Consider the following 19,531-nt stretch of genomic DNA (forward strand, 5'->3'; position numbering starts at 1 on the left):
TTCACATTTGCGTCAATGACAGGATAAAGATAGAGGAGCAAGCACATGATGGCAGGGATGGGGCCCAAAAATTTTAGGAAGGCAGAGCCAGAGGGACCATGAAATTATAAATTTCTCAGGAATTCACAGAAGTGTTAGAAACAGGAATTTCCACAGAGCATGCAATTCCAGGCCCATTTTATCTAAATTTTAGGGAGTAGAAAAACCTCTGCTGCAATATAGTCTACAAGCAATTTCTAGAAAACAGCTAAAGGAGATGTTTCCTCAAATTACATATAAACTACAATCCCCAAGAACCTAATGAGACGAAGATAATTTCCAGTAAAGGCTAGATGTATAACTAAATGCCTCTATTATATATTCTTCCTCTGGAGCTATTCTATTTCTTTTAGATTCATGTTTAAAATTATTTCTTTAGATCATGGAAGAAATTATGCTTAAGTAATTGCGAAATTAAAGAAGGTTTCTCCCCAAATTTGCTATTTCTCATTTATTTTTTAGAGGATATCATATTGTACATATTTTAAAACTGATCATCCTGCTTATCTATTTATAATATGCTAGGTCTTCATATATCTATATATATGTTGACTGACCATTGGAGAAAGATTTCTGTCAGTCAGCTGACTTTTGGGCACCAAACCTGCCAAACAACATCATCAGAAAGTCAAGGTCATCAGAAAGTCAGATCCAGAATGCACTGCCCATTGTTTGGTAACAGTCTTTGACAGTATCTAAGCAATAAATGCAGGTTTGGTTAAGCCTCCAGAGTAATGCTGTTCTGTTAATCATCAGATCAAAGTCTGAGTTAAGAAGAATATTTGAGCCTCAAGAAGCCTAAGATCGGGGCGCCTGCATGGCTCAGTCAGTTAAGCATCCGACTTTGGCTCAGGTCATGATCTCACAGTTTGTGATTTTGAGCCTCACATTGGGCTCTGTGCTGATAGTTCTGAGCCTGGAGCCTGCTTCAGATTCTGTGTCCTCTCTCTCTCTCTGACCTTCCCCCGCTTGCACTCTGTGTGTGTGTGTGTGTGTCTCTCTCTCTGTCTCTCTCTCTCTCTAAAAAATAAACATTAAAAAAATTTAAAAACAAGAAGCCTAAGATTGACAATCAAGAGATATTAGACCAAAAAAGCATAAGGGAGCTGGCCAGGTCTGGGCCTTAAAGCAACCCCTTTTGTGTAAAAATACATCACTAGGCCCTAGTATAAGACCTAAAGAAGGGACCAGGAAAAGAAACATCTCCCCCTGGTGGTCAGGAATCAGATGTCACAGAATAGATTTTTTTTTTTTTTCAATTCTTGAGGAAATAAACCTTTTTGAAGATTGGAACCTATTAAAAAAGTAAATTTCCAAAAAGAAGTATGCCCTTCCCTATGAAGAAGAACAAGATGTATGGGAAAACACCAGGTACTGATTAATCATATATTTCCCCCACAGGTATGGTGTTCCTGGTAGATCTTAATTTTGGACTTTTACCACAATTAATTGCTTTGAATCTTTACATTACAAGAATTCCAATTTGCACTTAATCTGCAGTGCTAACATGCATGGGCATATCTGAAGAAATGAAAGGTGGGTAGGCCTGAAATCAATTCGTAAAGACTGAGGTGCCTCGGAGAGAACATATGGCATGGGAGCAGGAGGGATCCTGCATGAACCTGACCTATAACAAAACCACCATCATAGGAGTGGAGGGCATTTCCCCTTGTTTCATTAAAATGTCTGTAAAACACTGGGCCATAACCAGCACTGCTCTGTTACCTTTAACAAAGTGTAACTCATCAGAAAAAGGAAGAGGACATTGTGTAAGGAGAACAATGTGCAGCTTTGGAATCTTGAGAATTCCAAGCTTCAGTTACAGCAGGAAATGGCAGCATTCAGTAGGTGATGGCAGTGCCTTAAAGATATGGCAGCACCCAATGGAAGCCAGCTGGGGACTGTGGTCTTGTGGTAGAAAATGGTGCTAAGCCATAATAAAGTAATACCTAGCAGATGCTAGGCAGGAGCCTGCTGTGTCTGGGCAGTCACTGGAAAGCAGAGCAGATGTTCCAATGTATGAGGTTACTGAGATCCCCACTCTTCACTGGGGATTCCCCTAAAATGCATGGGGGCGCTGTGAAGGGAGGGAATAGGAGGGGCATCACAAGGTATTCTTGTATAAGCAGGTAAGGGAAAAATCCAGTGAAACCTGGGTAATTACCATTAATGGGATCCTTTAAAAAATCTTTTTACTCTTTTAAAAAATGTTTATGTTTGAGAGAGAGAGAGAGAGAGAGAGAGAACAAACAAGCAGGGGAAGGGCAGGGAGAGGGGGACAAGATCCAAAGCAGGCTCTGCTGACAGCAGAGAGCTTGATATGGGGTTCGAACTCATGAATCGCAAGACCATGACGTGAGCTGAAGTTGGACAATTAACCAACGAAGCCACCCAGGAGCCCCAATGGGATCCTTTTAATGTCCCACATAAGGCCTGGGAAAGGTCATAACACTTACAAGGTTTTTATCATCTCCAGCCTTCCAGTTATTCAATCAGTAGATTGCATAGGTAAATGCATAGAGACAGAAAGTATAACAGAGATTATCAGGAACGAGAGGGGGAGGGAATGGGAAGTTATTGCTTAATGGGGTAATGAAAACGTTTTGAAACTATGGTGACAGTTTCACAATGTTGTGAATTTAATTAATGCCACTGAACTGTATACTTCAAAATGGTTAAAATGGCAAATTTTGTATTATATATTTTTTACCACAATTTTTAAAAAGGAAAAAAATTTGAGCCAGCTCCAGCATAGCTGAAAGAAGAGAGAAGCAGGACGTTAGGTGATTAAGTAGCCAGAAATTATAGATTCTGAGTCAATAAAGATTTAGAGGTCAAAGTCAACCCTTTACTGGTACATGAGTCCTCTTTACTGCCTTCTCAGGTAAGTGCCCAGCCTCTGCTCAAGTACCTACTTGCTCATGATGAGATCGCTCTTTTTTTTTTTTAGTTTAAAAAATTTAAGTAATCTCTACATTCCATGAAGGGCTCGAACTCATGATCCCAAGATCAAGAGTTGTATGCTGTTCCAACTGAGCCAGCCAGGCTCCCTGTGATGAGATTACTCTTGAGGAGCACAGTCTGTCCCTATAATGAGCTTAGTGAGTCTGCAACTCCAGGCCCCTGAATTTCTGAGTGGTCGCAGTGGTACTCAAGAGGGAACCGGATGGTGCAAAGGCAGAGAATGGCAGCAGAGCTTAGAAGCAGGGCACATGGCCTACTTAGCAGTGGGGATCCAGGACCCCCGCTAAAATGTTTTCTAAAGACTGATATCAAATGCAGTTGAATGCCAGGAGCAATAATTGCCTACTTGGAGAAATGGGTTATTGTCTAGGAATGAGGCAGTGGCTTTGGCAGAATCGAATACTATACTGAAATTAGTTGCTTAGTTCATCTGTTCTGTACGCGCTGCATCTTTATACGTGTGCGAGACTGAGCAACAGCTGAAGCAATTTCTCTCAGGAGGGAATCAGCTGGGCTCTTTTGCTGGTGCTCCTGACAGTTTTGGTGGAAAGTGGAGACCCATGGCTCACAAACTGTGAGATCATGACCTGAGCAGAAAGCAAGAGCTGGACCTTAACTGACTGAGCCACTAAGGTGCCCCCCAAAGAAACTTTTCTGAGTTCAATTTTACTATAAAAGTGAGTTTGTATAAATGAAGATACCGAATATGGGTGCTTAATTGCATGACACAGTACTTTGCATACGGTGGCTTCAGAAGTGACGTTCTGGGAGCATTCAGGTAAAATCTGTTTAGAATTTGAAGTTTTCCAAGTATATACGGTTATGCTGTCTCAATTGCTTGTGAGTTAGTACTCTCACCAAAAACTGCTTTTCTAAATTGTGGTATGTACACTTTTATGGTAAAGGAAGCAAAGCTGTGATTGCAACTATATCCCAAAGCTTGAAAGACTCCCTAGAAAGTATTTACTATTACTCTATTTCATTTTACAAAAGGGCCTAAGTCTTTTTCTGAATACTAACACAAAGAGAGATTGGACAGACTTCTTTCCCAGTGCCCCATATTTACATGTATTTGAATACAGAGACCATAGATTATAATAGTTCTAAAGGAGTTTATCGGAATGCACATCAAACGACATAGGAAATGATATGATGAAGTCAACCCCCCCTACATCCTTGTGTTTTCTCTGAAATCAAACACTTTCCTTACATAATAATTCCTCAGAAATGCTAATGATCTGTGGGGGCAATCCTGATTATCTAAATACACAGTTGTGAGGAGAGCTACGTTTGTGGACCATAGAGTGTGTGTTGGACTTGGGGCAACAAGGTCAAAGTCTCTTATTTATCAGTCCTTAGGTCATCTAAGATAAACAACAACAACAACAACAACAACAACAAAACCCACCCTGTGTTTTTATTAAGATATCCCCCAATGTCTCATGGGCAGAGTATCTCTGCGTTTATCAGACACCTGAGAAGCAGGGACTCCAAGCCCCAAGTGGGTCAGGTCATGAAGCATGCTGAAGGGCTTGTTAAATTCCCAGGGATGATGCCCCTCCCAGTGCGGTACTCTTTTCAACACATACTTTCCTGGTAGGTATGCTCATCACCCACTGGAGATGGGTGGATGTGAGGAGATACCAGTTGCTAATAAAACATCTTCTCTGAGAATGACTCAAATGATACCGCAATTCAGTGCAGAGATGGAATCCTTTTGACATTACAGCAATTATATTCATCAGTCATAAGTTCTTCCGCCTCTGCACCCATGCCCTCACAGCATGCTGGGGCAGATTCTCTCACCAGGAGGTGAAGTCCACTTCCCATTCTGGGTTGGCCTGTGACTTGTTTTAGCCAAAGAGACATTAGCACGCATGGTGCACGCCTAGGCCTTGAAAATCCCTTGTTCCCTGGGTCTTGCTGTCTCACTGCATCTGTGTCCCTCATAACTGCTTGTGAATGAGCCCAAGCTAGGCTGCCGAGAGACAAGAGGCCACATGGAAGAGAACCAAGGTACTCTTGGTGACAGCCAGCCAATCGCCACACTTGTGAATGAGGCTGTCAAGAAACTGCCAGCCCCACAGGGGACTCGGCCTCCGACTGCAGACATGTGAGTGAGCCCAGTGGAGGCCAGCACAAGAACCGCCCACCTAAACTACCAACCCACAGAACCATAAGCTAAACTAAAGCTTATTGTTTTAAGCCATAAGTCTGGAATGGTCTGTAAGACAGTAAAGGCTAACAGATACATTAAATTACATTTTATCTGGTGCTTATGGATGACGCATCAAGTTAGAGGAAAGGTTCTCTCTGGGCCTGATTCTATCATGGGCTCTCTCCCTGGTATTTCACTTCCCTCCTCTGTACCGTAGCTTTCTCCTTCAAAGGAAGGATTCTTTTCATGAAGATCAGCAGTAATTCTAATTCAAATATATTCCTCTTTTCTCTTCAACATTTCCACCACTATGAGGATGACATTCTGATACATGTTCCCTTCAAATGAGATAATGATATATCTTAAGTGCTTAAAAAGCTCCAAAAATGGGCGCCTGGGTGGCTTAGTCGGTTAAGCGTCCGACTTTCACTTAGGTCATGATCTCACGGTTCGTGGGTTCGAGCCCCGCGTCGGGCTCTGTGCTGACTGCCAGCTCAGGGCCTGGAGCCTGTTTCAGAGTCTGTGTCTCCCTCTCTCTCTGACCCTTCCCTGCTCACGCTGTCGCGCTCTCTCACCTAGAAATAAATAAAATATTTTTTAAAAATTTTTAAAAAAATAAAAAAATAAAAAGCTCCAAAATTTCCTCCTTGTCAGAGATCATAATTATTCCTTCACATAGACTACAGCTGTATCATTGTTATAAGAGTCGGAATGGTTCTAAGAGTTACTCTTTCTCATCGAGAGCTCCCTGGCTCTGTGTTTGGTATGCCAGAAGAGAGGTTCCAGACTCACCTGAGACTTGAAGTAGGTTTCTTGTGGGGTGGCAAGAACATCTGCAGAAGCAATGTCTAAATGCATGAGCGTCTGCCGGAAAGAAGGTCGGTTGCGAGGTTTACTCTGCCTACAAGTTAAAAAAGACAGCTTGTGCACTGCGGAAGTTGGGTCCAGGAGAGTAAAGATTTTATTCTGCTTTATAAAAACATTTTTGGCTCCATGCCTGGCTATATCTCAGGCAATGTTCATGCACTGAGGAGCAAAAGGAAAATGTAATTATGAGAAACCTGTAAAGATAAAATAGAAATCTCTAGGATCAGTGACCTGTTTATAATAATAGTCCCCTAGGACTAGTAAAGAACTAATAGCTATCATTTAGTAAGGCCTATTATAGCAGCATATGCCAAATTCGTTATTTATAAATAAGTCTTTAATCAGTTGATTTGCTCCAGATCCATATTAGAGACTTCTCTGAAGTTTTACAGAAATTTTTGTGGTTTTGAGGAAGAAGGTAAAAAGAGAATATTGGGAGAAATATGTTTCTTACCATGTCTGTTTCATAAGGATTTTGAATCCATCAGGGCAAGTGGAAGGAACTGGAAGGTGTAGGCTATTGCTTCCAACACCCCAAATGATGGCGGAAGAGTCCACATCTTTGTAAGGGATCTCTCCTGTCAGCAGCTCCCAAAGCACCACTCCAAAAGACCTACAGTAGTACCAGGAACAGGTACCGAAGACAGCGCAGAGAGATGGGTTTGTATTTTAGTTCTCTATCATTCTTAATCAAATGTATATCCAGTTTCAAAATTCTAATACTGCCATAAGAAGAAAGAAATAGCAAGGAAAACTCTAAAAACAAAACTCACTGAGGGGTAACCAACGCTACTAGATATTAAGCCATATTATAAGGCTTTCATAATTAACTCTGGTGCATGAATAGACAGCCAGACTCATGGAACAGAGTCCATGAATAGGCCAAATACATATGGAACTGAGTATGTGATGGCAGTGACATCTCAAACTGGTGAGGGAAAACAGACTATACGATAAATGCTACTGGGGCAAGTGGGGGGAAAATTAAATCTGTAGTTCATCTTACATCAAGATAAATTCCCAATGAATCAAAAATTCAAATGTGAAAAGAAAAAATGAAGCCACAAGCATCTTGAAAGAACACATGGGAAATTTTTTTTCTTTTTGCTAATCTTAGAGTGGTGAAGGCTTTCCAGTTATGAAATCCAGAAGCCACAGGGGCTGATCAGTTAAATTGCTTTTTCAAAAAAATCTAGCATGGAGAAAGAACTCCACCATAAACAAAATAGCAAAGGTGAGAAGTATCTGTAATTCCTATACACAAAAGGCTAATCTCCTTAATATATAAAATACTCTTATAAATTGATAAGAATAAAGATCAGAAAGTTTAGCAAAGGATTTGAATAGTTCACAAATAAGGAATTACAAATGGTTTGTGAACATATGAAAAAATGAACAACCTAACTTATAAGAGGAATGCACATTAAAGCTGCACCCAAGATACCATTTGTTACCTAGACGGTTGGCAAAAATCTAAAAATTTAACACATTTTAGCAGTGAGACTGAGAAAACACTTATATATTTCTGTTGGGAACTTAATTGGTATAATCCCTAAGGAGGACACATTGGTAATAATTACCCAAATTACAAATGATCCCACATTTCTAGTTTATCTTACTCTGGTGTTACATGAAATTTTAATATATGCTATTATTTTGGTTTTAAGGCTAAAAGTTATTAGTGGCCAATTTTAAGAATGGAAGAAAAGTGACTATAGGGAAATATACTATTAATAGCAAAGATTTGTAACCTCAAAGGAAAAGCTGATAAAGATTTTTAAAAGGAAAAAAAAAAAAAGCAGCATGGCTCATATGGGCTGTTTAATAAAAGGGCAAAGAGCTCTATTATATATAATATTCAAATAGCTCTAAAGCACATAAACTGTATTACAGCAAAGTACATCACTGATATATATAATGATGCTCTGAGTCACCAAGACTAGGTAAACTTTGTTTAATGTACTTTATTTAAGAACTTGAGAATTATATATTTCAGAAAGACATCGATACTAAATGCTTATCTGGAGTAAATTTTTGATTTTCCAGAAAGTTCACTATATTCTGTGAAGGTCTCCAAAGCTGATGATTTACTAAATACATATTCATTCTATTTCCCCTCTCAGTCCTTCTTAGCACATTGATCATCACACTGGGTAGTACCTCAGATAAGAGGAGACTGAAATCAGCCAGTAGTGAGGAGCACTAACGAATATTTTGGGAAAGTAGAATTGTGGAAGGAGTAAAGGACTAAAAGGGTGATGTGGGAGAGGCTTTCTAGTTGGGACACATGGTGCTGCTCACCATATATCAACTTTTTCAGAGACAGGTTCATTGCGTATCACCTCTGGTGCCATCCACGCGACTGTGCCAGCAAAGGACATCTTGGTACTTTTGTCACTGAGTTCCTTAGATGTACCAAAATCTGAAATTTTTACTGCATCTGTGTGAGTCACCAAAACACTTTAAAAAGAAATAAAGAGAACATCCAGATCATTAGGTACTAATAAACACCATGACTGTAATAGGCAACTTAGTTTGCTGCCTCCTACTTTGGGGAATTCAGCATGTGAGTTCCAGTATTACTGGGGCATTAGCCATCACTCAAACGTGTGAGGCAGCACAGCATAGTGGCCTTTTCCTACCTGGTTTGATCCTGCCTCCACCACTTGCTACCTGTGTGACCTCTGCCAAGCTATCTACTTCTTCGAAGCCAGTTTTTTCATCTGTAAGATCGGGACAATTCGGGTCACAGTATGTTCTCCAGAATTCACACATGCAGAAAACTCTGAAAACAGTATATAAATATTTTCTCATCCATATCAAGCAAATTCATTTTATTTATCTGTGGCTCACTATAGAGTGTTGTTCTAGGCTTTGCTGGGGGTGTGAGGCAATGCACTATGTGACCTTTCTGAAATCCCCTGACTCAAAGAGTTTTGGATAAGGAACCATAGGCCTATAATAATGGCCTCATGGAATTTTCATTTGAATTAAATGAGATTAAATATGTAAAACACCCATGCTCCATAAATGCCAGTTTCTCCCTTGCCAGTCTCAGACAAACCACTAAGAAAAACACTTCTTCTAAAACACTGTTTAAATGATGACCAACTAAAATCGTGCATGGAACCATGACACCAGGAGTTTTTACATTAAAAAGCTAATAAGGAAATGCTGGAATAAATTTAGACTTAAGTAGATTCCACACAAGGCATATTTTCCTTTTCACAGTATTTATCTGAAATATGACCTGGGGAAAATTGTTCTTTTAGCCTTAAAGATGAATATAATCTGGTATGAGTCGAATCCAAAATATTAATGCTCATACAAACTAGACTGAATTCACTCAAATAACCTGTTTAGAACTTTAGAATATTCACAAGCTAGAGTTTCAGTGGCTTAATGATATAGAGACCTTTTTTTTAACCATTTATTTATTTTAAACAAATTTTTTAATGTTTATTTTTGAGAGAGAGAGAGAGAGAGAGAGAACCCAATGTAGAAACCAGGCTCTGAGCTTTCAACACAGGGCCTGACATGGGGCTCGAACTTACTGACCACAAGATCATGACCTGAGGCAAGGTCAGGTGCTAACCCACTGAGCCACCCAGGTGCCCCTAGATACCTATTATTAATAATAAGAAGGCTAGACATTCAGAATATCAGAATTGAGATGGCTAGAAAACAGGAAACTTCTCAATCTCTCTCCTCCCTTCTCTGAACCAGGGACATCACATTGCCCTTCTCTCCACCAGTGTTACATGGCTCTCTATTTACCAGACAGCTGTGCTTACAACTGCATTAGAAAACCTTCATCCACATCCTATCCCTAGTTTTGCACCTGATATGTAAAGTTTACATAATTTGCACAATTTGATTTAATGGTGTTAGTCTTGGTGAAAATGCATAAGGATTTAAATATCATGGGACATCTGGCATAATTGCAAAGCTGATGGAATCATATACCATGAAAGTCAGAAAAGGCGATAAGGCCCTAGAAGGAAAAATGCTAGAAGCTCCCTCTTCTGTCTCTTTTGTACTGCTCACTCTGGGACTTCCTGGCATGACAGGAGGGAACGGACATGGGGGGAGAAGAGAGAGCACATGAGGTTGGAAATTTTGTCAGGTCTTCTCTGAGACAAAGCTGTGGCTACACAGCCTAAGATTTAATGCAGGTAATGGAATCTCTCTCCACTACAAGCCAGACTGATCTCTGTCTTCTCAAAGTTAGCTTGGAACCCAAAGAGGCCAAGGCTGCTGGAAGTTCAGGGGAATACTGATAACGGAGGGAAAGGCTCATTGGGTGACTTATTACTCTAATCTCTACATGAGAGGAGTTAAAGAAAGTAGCTTGTGATTTTATATATTCTAAAATTTCCTGGGGCACCTGGGTGGCACAGTCAGTTAAGCAGCCGACATTGGCTCAGGTCATGATCTCACAGTTGGTGGGTTCGAGCCCCGCATTGGGCTCTGTGCTGACAGCCAGCTCAGAGCCTGGAGTCTGCTTCAGATTCTGTGTCTCCTTCTCTCTCTGACCCTCCCCTGCTCACACTGTCTCTTTCTCTCAGAAATAAATTAAACATTAAAAAAATTAAATTAAATTAAATTAAAATTAAAATAAAATAATAAAATAAAATAAAATAAAATTAAATTAAATTAAATTAAATTAAATTAAATTAAATTTCCCAACCTCTCCATCTAAAGTCAGTTCTTCAGGAGAACAAGGTAGTTAAGAAGGAGACCATTTAAAGAGAACTTGGGCAAGTATTTCGTGTCCCTTATGTGTATGTAGTGGGTGACAAAAGCAACAGGTTGTGTAAAAATGTGAACAGATTTTGGAATGAAGACTATAATAAAGTTTATTTGCAAGTAAAGCAAGGAGGAGGTTGTTCAGGGAGCTAGTGACTATGATAAGCACCAGTGAGAATGATGATGATACATTAGAGCTGCTTTGAAATTTAGAATCAAGGATTGATTGTATCTTCCATTGAGAGGGTTCACTGAATCCTTCACCTTCACACGATGAGGTAGGATTTAGACTTTTTGGTCCAAAAGTTCTGGATTCAAGTCCGGTCTCCATGATTTTGGGCTTTTTTTTTTTTTATATAAAATAAGAATAATGATACTTGTTGCAGCGTCCCCACACAATTTTTGTCAAGATCAAAGCAGATGTGATTATGGATATTGAAAAAATACTATGAAAGTGTTACACACACGTTTCTGGAAAGAGACTAATTCCTCTCCGCTTCTCTAAACCAAAAATGTGATGAGAAATAATAAAAATAATGTTTAAAAATAGGAGCTACAATGAAATATACCATTTTATCAATTCCTTTCTTCCTTTCATGCAGTTTGAGGAACTGAATAAACACTCCTCTTAAAGTGGTTATTGATGGCCAAAGAATCATTTTGAAAACAGATGTTACTAGAAACAACTGTTTCTCTTAAATAGCCAGTTTATATCATCTTATGGACACCATGAATTTTGTAACTATTTCCATCTTTGCTTAGATTCTAGGAAGGTCAAAGCCAAACCTATAGTTTACCTCTACAACTGTACAGAATCTTATGGCATACAGTTGTGAGCAAGCTTTAGTTCTAATGTCCTTATTTTCTCTTTGCCTCAGTGTCTTATTTATCCATTTTTATCCTGTTATACATCTTTGAAACTCAGTTTTTAAAACTTGGGTCTTTTGAGGAACACAGTAGGAAAAGAACAAACCAAGCCATCAGATGGGAATGCTTGGTATTAATTATCTGGTTGCACAATCAAAATGCAACCAAAAGGAGAAAACTAGTGTCAGGTGCTTGGAGCTATCTGCCATTTAGGTAAGTCAATTAGTCAACAATAATCCAAAAAAAAGGCAAATAGAATTACCCACTGTGCCGATTTAAACTGAACTGAAAGCATGGTGTCTGAAAATTTCAACTATGCTCGATAAAATTCCTTATTTCAAGCAACACAACAAAATGGCTGAAAAGTTAGCTCCAAAACTCACTTAGGTGATTTGAGATCACGATGAATAATTTTATGGAGGTGCAAATAATTCATTCCGCTGGCAATTCCTGTAGACCAATCCACTAGCAGTCGGGGTGTGATCTTCCTGCCAGCCCTCAAAACCTCGTAAAGTTGTCCGTGGGCACAGTATTCCATGATGATGCAGTAACACGGAGCCTGAGTACAAACACCCCTTTCAAGAAAACACAAGCACATTTATAAACACATACATACATACAAACATACATGTATCCATATTTATATTTTAAAAATATTTAATAAGTGTACTAATTAAGGCCCAGTTCTTGACCCATATTATTTTTAAAAGGCATAATCTTTCCTGATTCATCAATTACCATTAAAACTCATCTCATCTATAGGCTTTCCTGTTATGCACACAGACAATTTTAGTTAATTTTATTCACTCCAGATTGTCTCTGTTTTGTGCTGTATCTGGTGCTTTTCAGTGGGGCCATTCCGCTCTGGGACAAAGAGCAATTTTCCTGACATGTGTGTAGGCCAGGGATTGTATTGTTTTAGATCTTTAAGAATAATTTAAATACCTTCCTGTTAAAATTAAATAAGGGGTTTTATACATAGTGTACAGAAAGAATTCAAACAAAATATTGCTATTTTTACTACTAATAATTGAATTTTAAATTTGCCCAATTTAAGATAATTAGACTGAGGACCCAAGAGTCAATTTTCTATATTATACAGTCTTTAAAAAACATTTCTGTTTAGAATAAAAACAATATTTTAAAATGTTTTTTAATGTTTGTATTTATTTATTTTTGAGAGAGAGAGCAAGCAAGAGGGGAGACACAGTAAGTGAGAGAGGGAGAAAGGGAATCCCAAATAGGCTCTGCGCTGTTTGCACAGAGCCTGATGCAGGGCTGGATCCCAGAACCATGAGATTATGACCTGAGCCAAAATCATGGCTTGGACTTTTAACTGACTGAGCCACTCAGGTGCCCCTAGAATAAAAACAGTATTATGTAATGTATCACATATCTATGTGGTCTGTACTTCCATCAACTCCTCCATCTTCCATGAAGCCTTTTCTGATTATTCCAGTCCAAGAAGATCTTTCTCTTCTCTAAATTCCTATGCTACACTGGAGCCAATAGTTTTGTACTTGCAATTTTCCTCTCCCCATACAGACTAGAGGCTCCTTAAAGAGAAGGTCTTGGCTTCTTTGGATTCCTTTCTTTCTACCATGAGGCTTAGAAGTTCACAGCAAGTCCTTTCCAAATTTTTTATTTTTTGGGAGAGAGAGTGCAAGTAGGGTAGGGGAGAAGCAGATGGAGAGTGACAATCTCAGTAGGCTTCACACCCAGCATGGAGTCTGACCTGGGGCTTGATCTAAGGACTGTAAGATCATAACCTGAGCTGAAATTAGAGTCAGATGCTTAACCGACTGAGCCACCCAGGCACCCCACTTTACAAGTATTTCTTTTTCTTTTCTTTCTTTCTTCTTTCTTTCTTTCCTTTTCTTTTCGCAAATATATTTTTTACATTTATTTATTTATTTTGAGAGAGACAGAGACAGCACAAGTGGGGAAGGGGCAGAGAGAGAGGGGGGCAGAGAATCCCAAGCAGGCTTTGCACTGTCAGCCAACGCAGCGCTCGAACTCATGCAATGGTGAGATCATGACCTGAGCCGAAACCAAGAACTGGGCGCTTAACCGACTGAGCCACCCAGGTGCCCCATTTTTGCAAATATTTCTTCTTAACATCAACTTAACTTCCTCTGCTGATAAAATCCTTCACAGAAACACATGCAGATGCAAGGGGTAGGAAGAAGGGAACTAACACGGAAGAACATCTATTTAACCAGATTATTTCTATGTTTATTTGTCTTATTTAATCTGCCCCCAAATCATTGCCCAATAAATATGACCTCTTCTATTTTTACAGGTAAGGCTCAGAGAAGGAAAGTGACTTGTCCTAGATCATATACCTGTGACAGGGCTGGGATTCAAATCCAGTATAACTTCAAAGCCTTTGTTCTCACACTCACCATGCAACATGGCCTCCTTCTTTTGCTTTTTTAACTTCTGTATACACAAGCATATTGGGGATTCCTATATTAACGTTCCCTTAGAAAAGTGGTAATAGTCATATTAGCCCTACTTCAAACTTTTGTTCTGAAGATGAGAAAAGAGAAGAAAACTTATCATATGCAATGATATGATGACAAGAGGATTTAGAGGCCGTGACTTGTGATCATGTGAAAGTCTTATAACAAAGGCAGGTCAGGAAGAATAACTGCTCTTCATAGGCCTGTCAAATGCCACAAAGCTGTTTCTATTACTCTCTAATCATTTTCTAAGCTACCCAGAATTCTCATCTTCATTTCTAATGAAAATTTTTTTTCCAGTTTCCATTACCTAACTTTTAGGAGAGCTCAGTGAAGTACAAATATACCACAACTATAAGCAGTCAATTTCATTTTCATTACAGAAAAACAATGAATAGGCAGGAACAATGTAACGTACTTGAGGATATCAAAATAAATACTTGTTTGAAGCCACTCAGCAGCCTATTCAACTATGTTTTAACCTGTCACACAAACAGACAGAAAGGGTAACAGTGATGTTATGTACTCTTCATGTTTCTTGACTGATGAATAGGAAGCAATCACTCCATCCACCCTGTACTATGACAAGGCTTCTTAGTAGCTATAAATAGCAGCTCTATAATCACTTCTAATTGCTACCTTTTCTTCCCTTTGGCACCTGATTCCATTAGGAACAGTCAGGTTGGGTTTTTTTAAAGATCGCTTTCAAAAAACTGGGAGAAAAAAATACAGAATTCTTCTCTTTCACTTCCCCTTCTGTACACGGTTCTTACTTCAAAGGAAGCTGTAGGCACAGCAATCGGTATCCAGAGAGACATACTAAAATCTAATCATGCCTTCATATCTTCCAGACGGTCCTGAATGATTCATTGGCCAAGCAACACATGGCACAGATGGCTGCAAACATAACACTGCACAATGCCTCAAGAGTGTGGTGTAATGGGCCAGGGGCACAGTCTCACTATTGTTTTCCATGTGGAGGTAAAGACTATTCGAGCATCATCAGCCTTAAAAGTGGGGCACTGGTAGGGTATTACTTGTCCAAAATGCTGAAAACTGCATAAGTAGGTAGGAGGGTCAGAGGAGTGAGGTGGGGAAAAGGTTGCAAGGAAAATGGAAAAAGCAAAAGAAAGGAAGGAAAAATAAAGCTTCTCATGCTCATACTCATAGGACACATTTCTACCTTTAGTTACTCAGGACATCTCGCTGGGAAGCCTTCATAGCTGGGACAGACAGCCCAGCTCACTTCAGGAGGCCAAAAAGCCATGCTAATCTACAGAATATTCTGTGTCTCAAACTCAGCATCCTAGTGATCTAGCTTCAAAGTTTAGTTAAATGGAAGTTAAATGAAAGGCCCTTCCTTCCACTTAGAATGTAGCATATTAGAAGTGATGATTTTCTCAGTGAAGGAAATGAAGGAAAGAGGTGAGTCTCTGATTGTCTGTCTATAAATAATCCTTCAATTGTCTTTTGAAATTTATCATCTTCAGAAAGATTATAATTCATCTCTATAGAACTTAATTTTCACCTCATATCCTCCTACCCTATTAGGACAACAAAAGATAGAATCATTACAGCAACTGAAGCTCTCTCCCACGTCCACTGTATGGATGTGACTTCTACAAGGAAATAAATCCAAGCACTTCAGTTAGTAACCCAACTGAATGTTTCTCTTCTTCTCACACCTCATTCCCTTTCCATACAGGGGTCTTCTTTGGGAATCAAAACACCACCTCAATACTCACTTAAACCCATTCTACAAAACTGGCACCCAAGATTTCTATTCCTTACTTTAGGGATGTGATTCCACTGAAAAATTATCACATGACCTGTTTACCTTTATAATGAAAGTTTTATCAAGAAAGGATCCCTCTTGGGGTCTGGGACAAGTTCCTCCTAGATTAGGAAAGGGGAATTTGTATATTATTCCACTTTTAGCTGTAGCCTCATCAGTCAGTCATACTATATATAAATATATATATATATATAGTCATACCTCATCAGTCATACTATATATATTATATATACCAAGAAGCTCTAGTTTCTAAACTTTCCTTCTAACTAAAGACTAGCTTTTCTGTTCTTCATCTTCCCTCTTGTAAAGTCACTCACTATTCATTTGTTGAAGGCTAGGGCAGAATTTGAAGGCTGGCAAGACAGGGAACTCAAGAGAAAGGTAGAGGCAGAAGAGATTACACATATTTAAAGCTCAGTACTGCCAAATTTGGGAACTTCAGCAAATTTATCTATGTGCCTCCCCTTTTTGCTAGTGGTCCCTGCTAATATTATGAAAATAACAGTCTGAACTAGAAAGATGTACTCATACACTCTTGGAAATGACTACTTTGTGGAATGAACATAGTATATAACTTACTATCACCAATAACTCCACTATCATTAGATTTAGAAAGCTGAGTGTTTGGCATTTCTTGAAAAGGGATCTAGCAAAACTTGAGGCAAGGAGAAATACTCTGATGGTGCCTATTATTACAAGTTAATATTTAAGAAGGGAGGCTAATAGAAACTAATCAAAAGTACCTATCTGTTGCACAGGGGCTAATTGTTCTGTGATCACTTCAGATGCTAGCTTTGTTTTGTTAAGTGAATTTTAAGATGTACAGGTTACCTTGAAGTGACCTCTGTCATCCCACTAATGAATGAGCTTGATTCTAGATCTGACTGTTTCACAAGAATCCACCTTCTCCCTCTGTGTCCCATGTATCTCCTTTCTGAGAAGGGTGTGCTCTGGCAAAAAGAGCTGCTAGATTGTAAGATCCTTAAGCACATGACTTTTCATTGAATCTTCTTTGATGTCTTCCCCAAACACCTTGCATAGTAGTAAGTTTATAGAGTATTCTTAATATGTCTTTCCAAGCAGGAACTCATATGTAGCTATTGGGGGAAAGAAAATCTTTCTATTTCTTAAAAAAAAAAAAAAAAAGCCTTGACCTACTTGAAAGCGATGATGTTAGGGTGCTTCAACTTCCTCAAATGCTTGATATCCGTCTCATTCTGTTCTCTCACTTTCTTGATGGCCACCTCCTCCGCTCGGAACTTGCCCAAGAAGACAGCTCCTTGGGCTCCACTACCCAGCCACTGCAGCTCTGAGATTTCCTCAAATGGCACTTCCCAAGTATCTAGGCACACAAGTGAGAAATAAACTTAAAGGGATCTTGGAATTTGCTCAGGGACCATTCTACAAAGCCGCTTCAAAGGTACCAACTTCAGCATCACCCAAAATGATCTCTACACTTTGACTCCCACCTGGTAACTCACCAAAAGGTATAACCTTTCTATGAGTCTTTGTACTACAGAGCAGATATTCTCACATATTAGTTTGTGTCCGTTTTAAACCAATGAAATCAAGCAGATCAGAGATCTCCAATAGACTCTCTTCCAAACAAAATATATTTTGATATTTCCATGGCCCCATCTCTTCACTTCAAGCTTCCAAGTTCAATAAGTTCCTATTTGTCTCTATACCACTATCCCTATCCCATCACCCATTGTAAGTGATGTTTTATTCCTCTTTGAATTTCTAGTGCAGATGTTCAATTAATCCTTGCTGAATGAATTTTCAATGATACTCTCCTAAGGACCTAATTATGCATAATACTTATATTAATAATTACCTTTTATTGAGCACTAGTATAAAATAAAGCTTTATATCTCATGTGTCTATTCTTTCAACAATCCTATAAATCTGGCCTTATTATGGTTATTGTTAGGTGAGGAAACTGAGTCAAGGAGATTAAGGAACATACCCACGGTCATATAGCTGGTAAGTGGCAGAACTTGGCCCAGAACTCAAGAATTGGCTGATTCCAGGGACAGTGCTTTTTCCACTGTACCACATTGCCTCTCATTAAGTAATTGAGAGGGTCATTGGCCATGATAGATTTACTCATATAGATGTGCTATTTTCAAATTTCTATCTTAGACTTTGATTTTTTTGCACCAAAAAAGTAACAGGGGTCATTTCTAAGTGATGACATTATTGATGATCCATATTATGTTCTTTATCCTTTTCTGTATTAGTTTTTTACCATGAGTCTGTATTACTTTTATAGTGAACAAAATGCTATTTTAAATAAGGCACTTTAAAAATTCAATCAATATGTGCTTTAATCTCATGGAACTGAAAAAGAAGAATATGATCCATTGATCCTTCTCCTTGCCCCACTTTTTATCACTGCATAGTCTCTACACTACTAAGAAATAAACATCAAAGAACCAGAAGTCCCATGGAGTGGGGAGAGGATGATGACAATGTTAAAGGTTACAGGAGACTTTCATTAGATCACCTATCACTAAAAGGTCACTGTTGGCAGAACATTGAACAAAGCAGTGTTGAGTCAGCTTTGAAGATATTCTGGTCTTGAAAGCAAATCAACTCACATCTACTATGGTGATGAAGCAGCAGAAAGAAGTCATTAGTACCTAGAAGGGAACTATATTTCCTTCTTCTCTAACTTTCTCAACCTTAAGAGAAAAGAAATTCTGTAAATTCTTAATAAGTTGTGGCTTCTCATTACAGGGGTTAAAACATGACTTACATATATGATTACATAGAACACAACAAATAATAGGGAGACTGGTTGATAGCATAGGTATTTAACCCATTGTTCTGCTATGAGCAGATTAAAGGTTTCTGCTCTATTGAAATTAGATGGATGTTATATAAAAACAAATTTCTCTAAAATAAAAATAGCTCACAGATACGAAATCACCACACAATCTAATGATACCATGTAAGATGTGGAGGGAAAGAGTAACCTAAAGGCTTGACTGCTTCAAGTATCTTGCTGGCTTCGAATGACTGACAAGAGTTACGTGTCTCACACAGTCTCACTTCTATCCCCAAGGGTTTATCCGTGCAGCACACACGGATATGTGTGTGATATCAATATCTAGATATCCATGGCATACTGTAAGAGGGGTATACTTGTTAGGGGTCCAATGAAGAACTAAACACGGTGTCATTTTGGCCATTCAAGAGCTGAATAAAGTACTCTTAATGGATTCTGGGGCAAGAACATACTGGGCAATATTCTTCATAAATGCACAAGTTATCCTAATTTTTAATATAATAACTTCTAAAATTAGATATCTTTGGGTGTTACCCCATATTTACTCAATCTTTATTTACTGTTAAGTGCTAGAAACACCAGAAAATATTAGAAAAAAACAACAAAAGAAAATATTTTACCTGCAATCCCATTCAATATTCAGTTTTGATCTAACCTTCTCGTCTTTGCGCATACGTATACAGCTATGTAAAAGTTATATGTGACATATGATCTTTTCTACTTTTTTCATGTATTGTATATTTCCCGTGTATTTACAGGTTTTATTATCAGCTTTAATAGTTGCTTATTGTGCCCTTTTACCTTTTTCTTTTTGTTTGCAGGTTTAAATTTGA

At 38.7% G+C, this 19,531-nt stretch overlaps 1 protein-coding gene across 1 annotated transcript in view; it reads right to left on the bottom strand.

Annotated features, from left to right (window-relative positions):
* The window catches only part of MAP3K13 (mitogen-activated protein kinase kinase kinase 13), a 169,944-nt gene that overhangs the window by 17,552 nt on the left and 132,861 nt on the right, over positions 1–19,531 (bottom strand). The window contains exons 4-8 of the mRNA XM_039241683.1: positions 17,063–17,246; positions 12,028–12,219; positions 8,330–8,488; positions 6,483–6,641; positions 5,954–6,062 (exon numbers count right to left, since the gene is read on the bottom strand). Coding sequence (XP_039097614.1) covers positions 5,954–6,062; positions 6,483–6,641; positions 8,330–8,488; positions 12,028–12,219; positions 17,063–17,246 — 803 coding nt within the window. The remainder of the gene's footprint in view (positions 1–5,953; positions 6,063–6,482; positions 6,642–8,329; positions 8,489–12,027; positions 12,220–17,062; positions 17,247–19,531) is intronic.

This window comes from Hyaena hyaena, unplaced genomic scaffold (assembly GCF_003009895.1).
Source record: "Hyaena hyaena isolate Hyena2069 unplaced genomic scaffold, ASM300989v1 scaffold_199, whole genome shotgun sequence".
NCBI classification, from domain to species: Eukaryota; Metazoa; Chordata; class Mammalia; order Carnivora; family Hyaenidae; genus Hyaena; species Hyaena hyaena.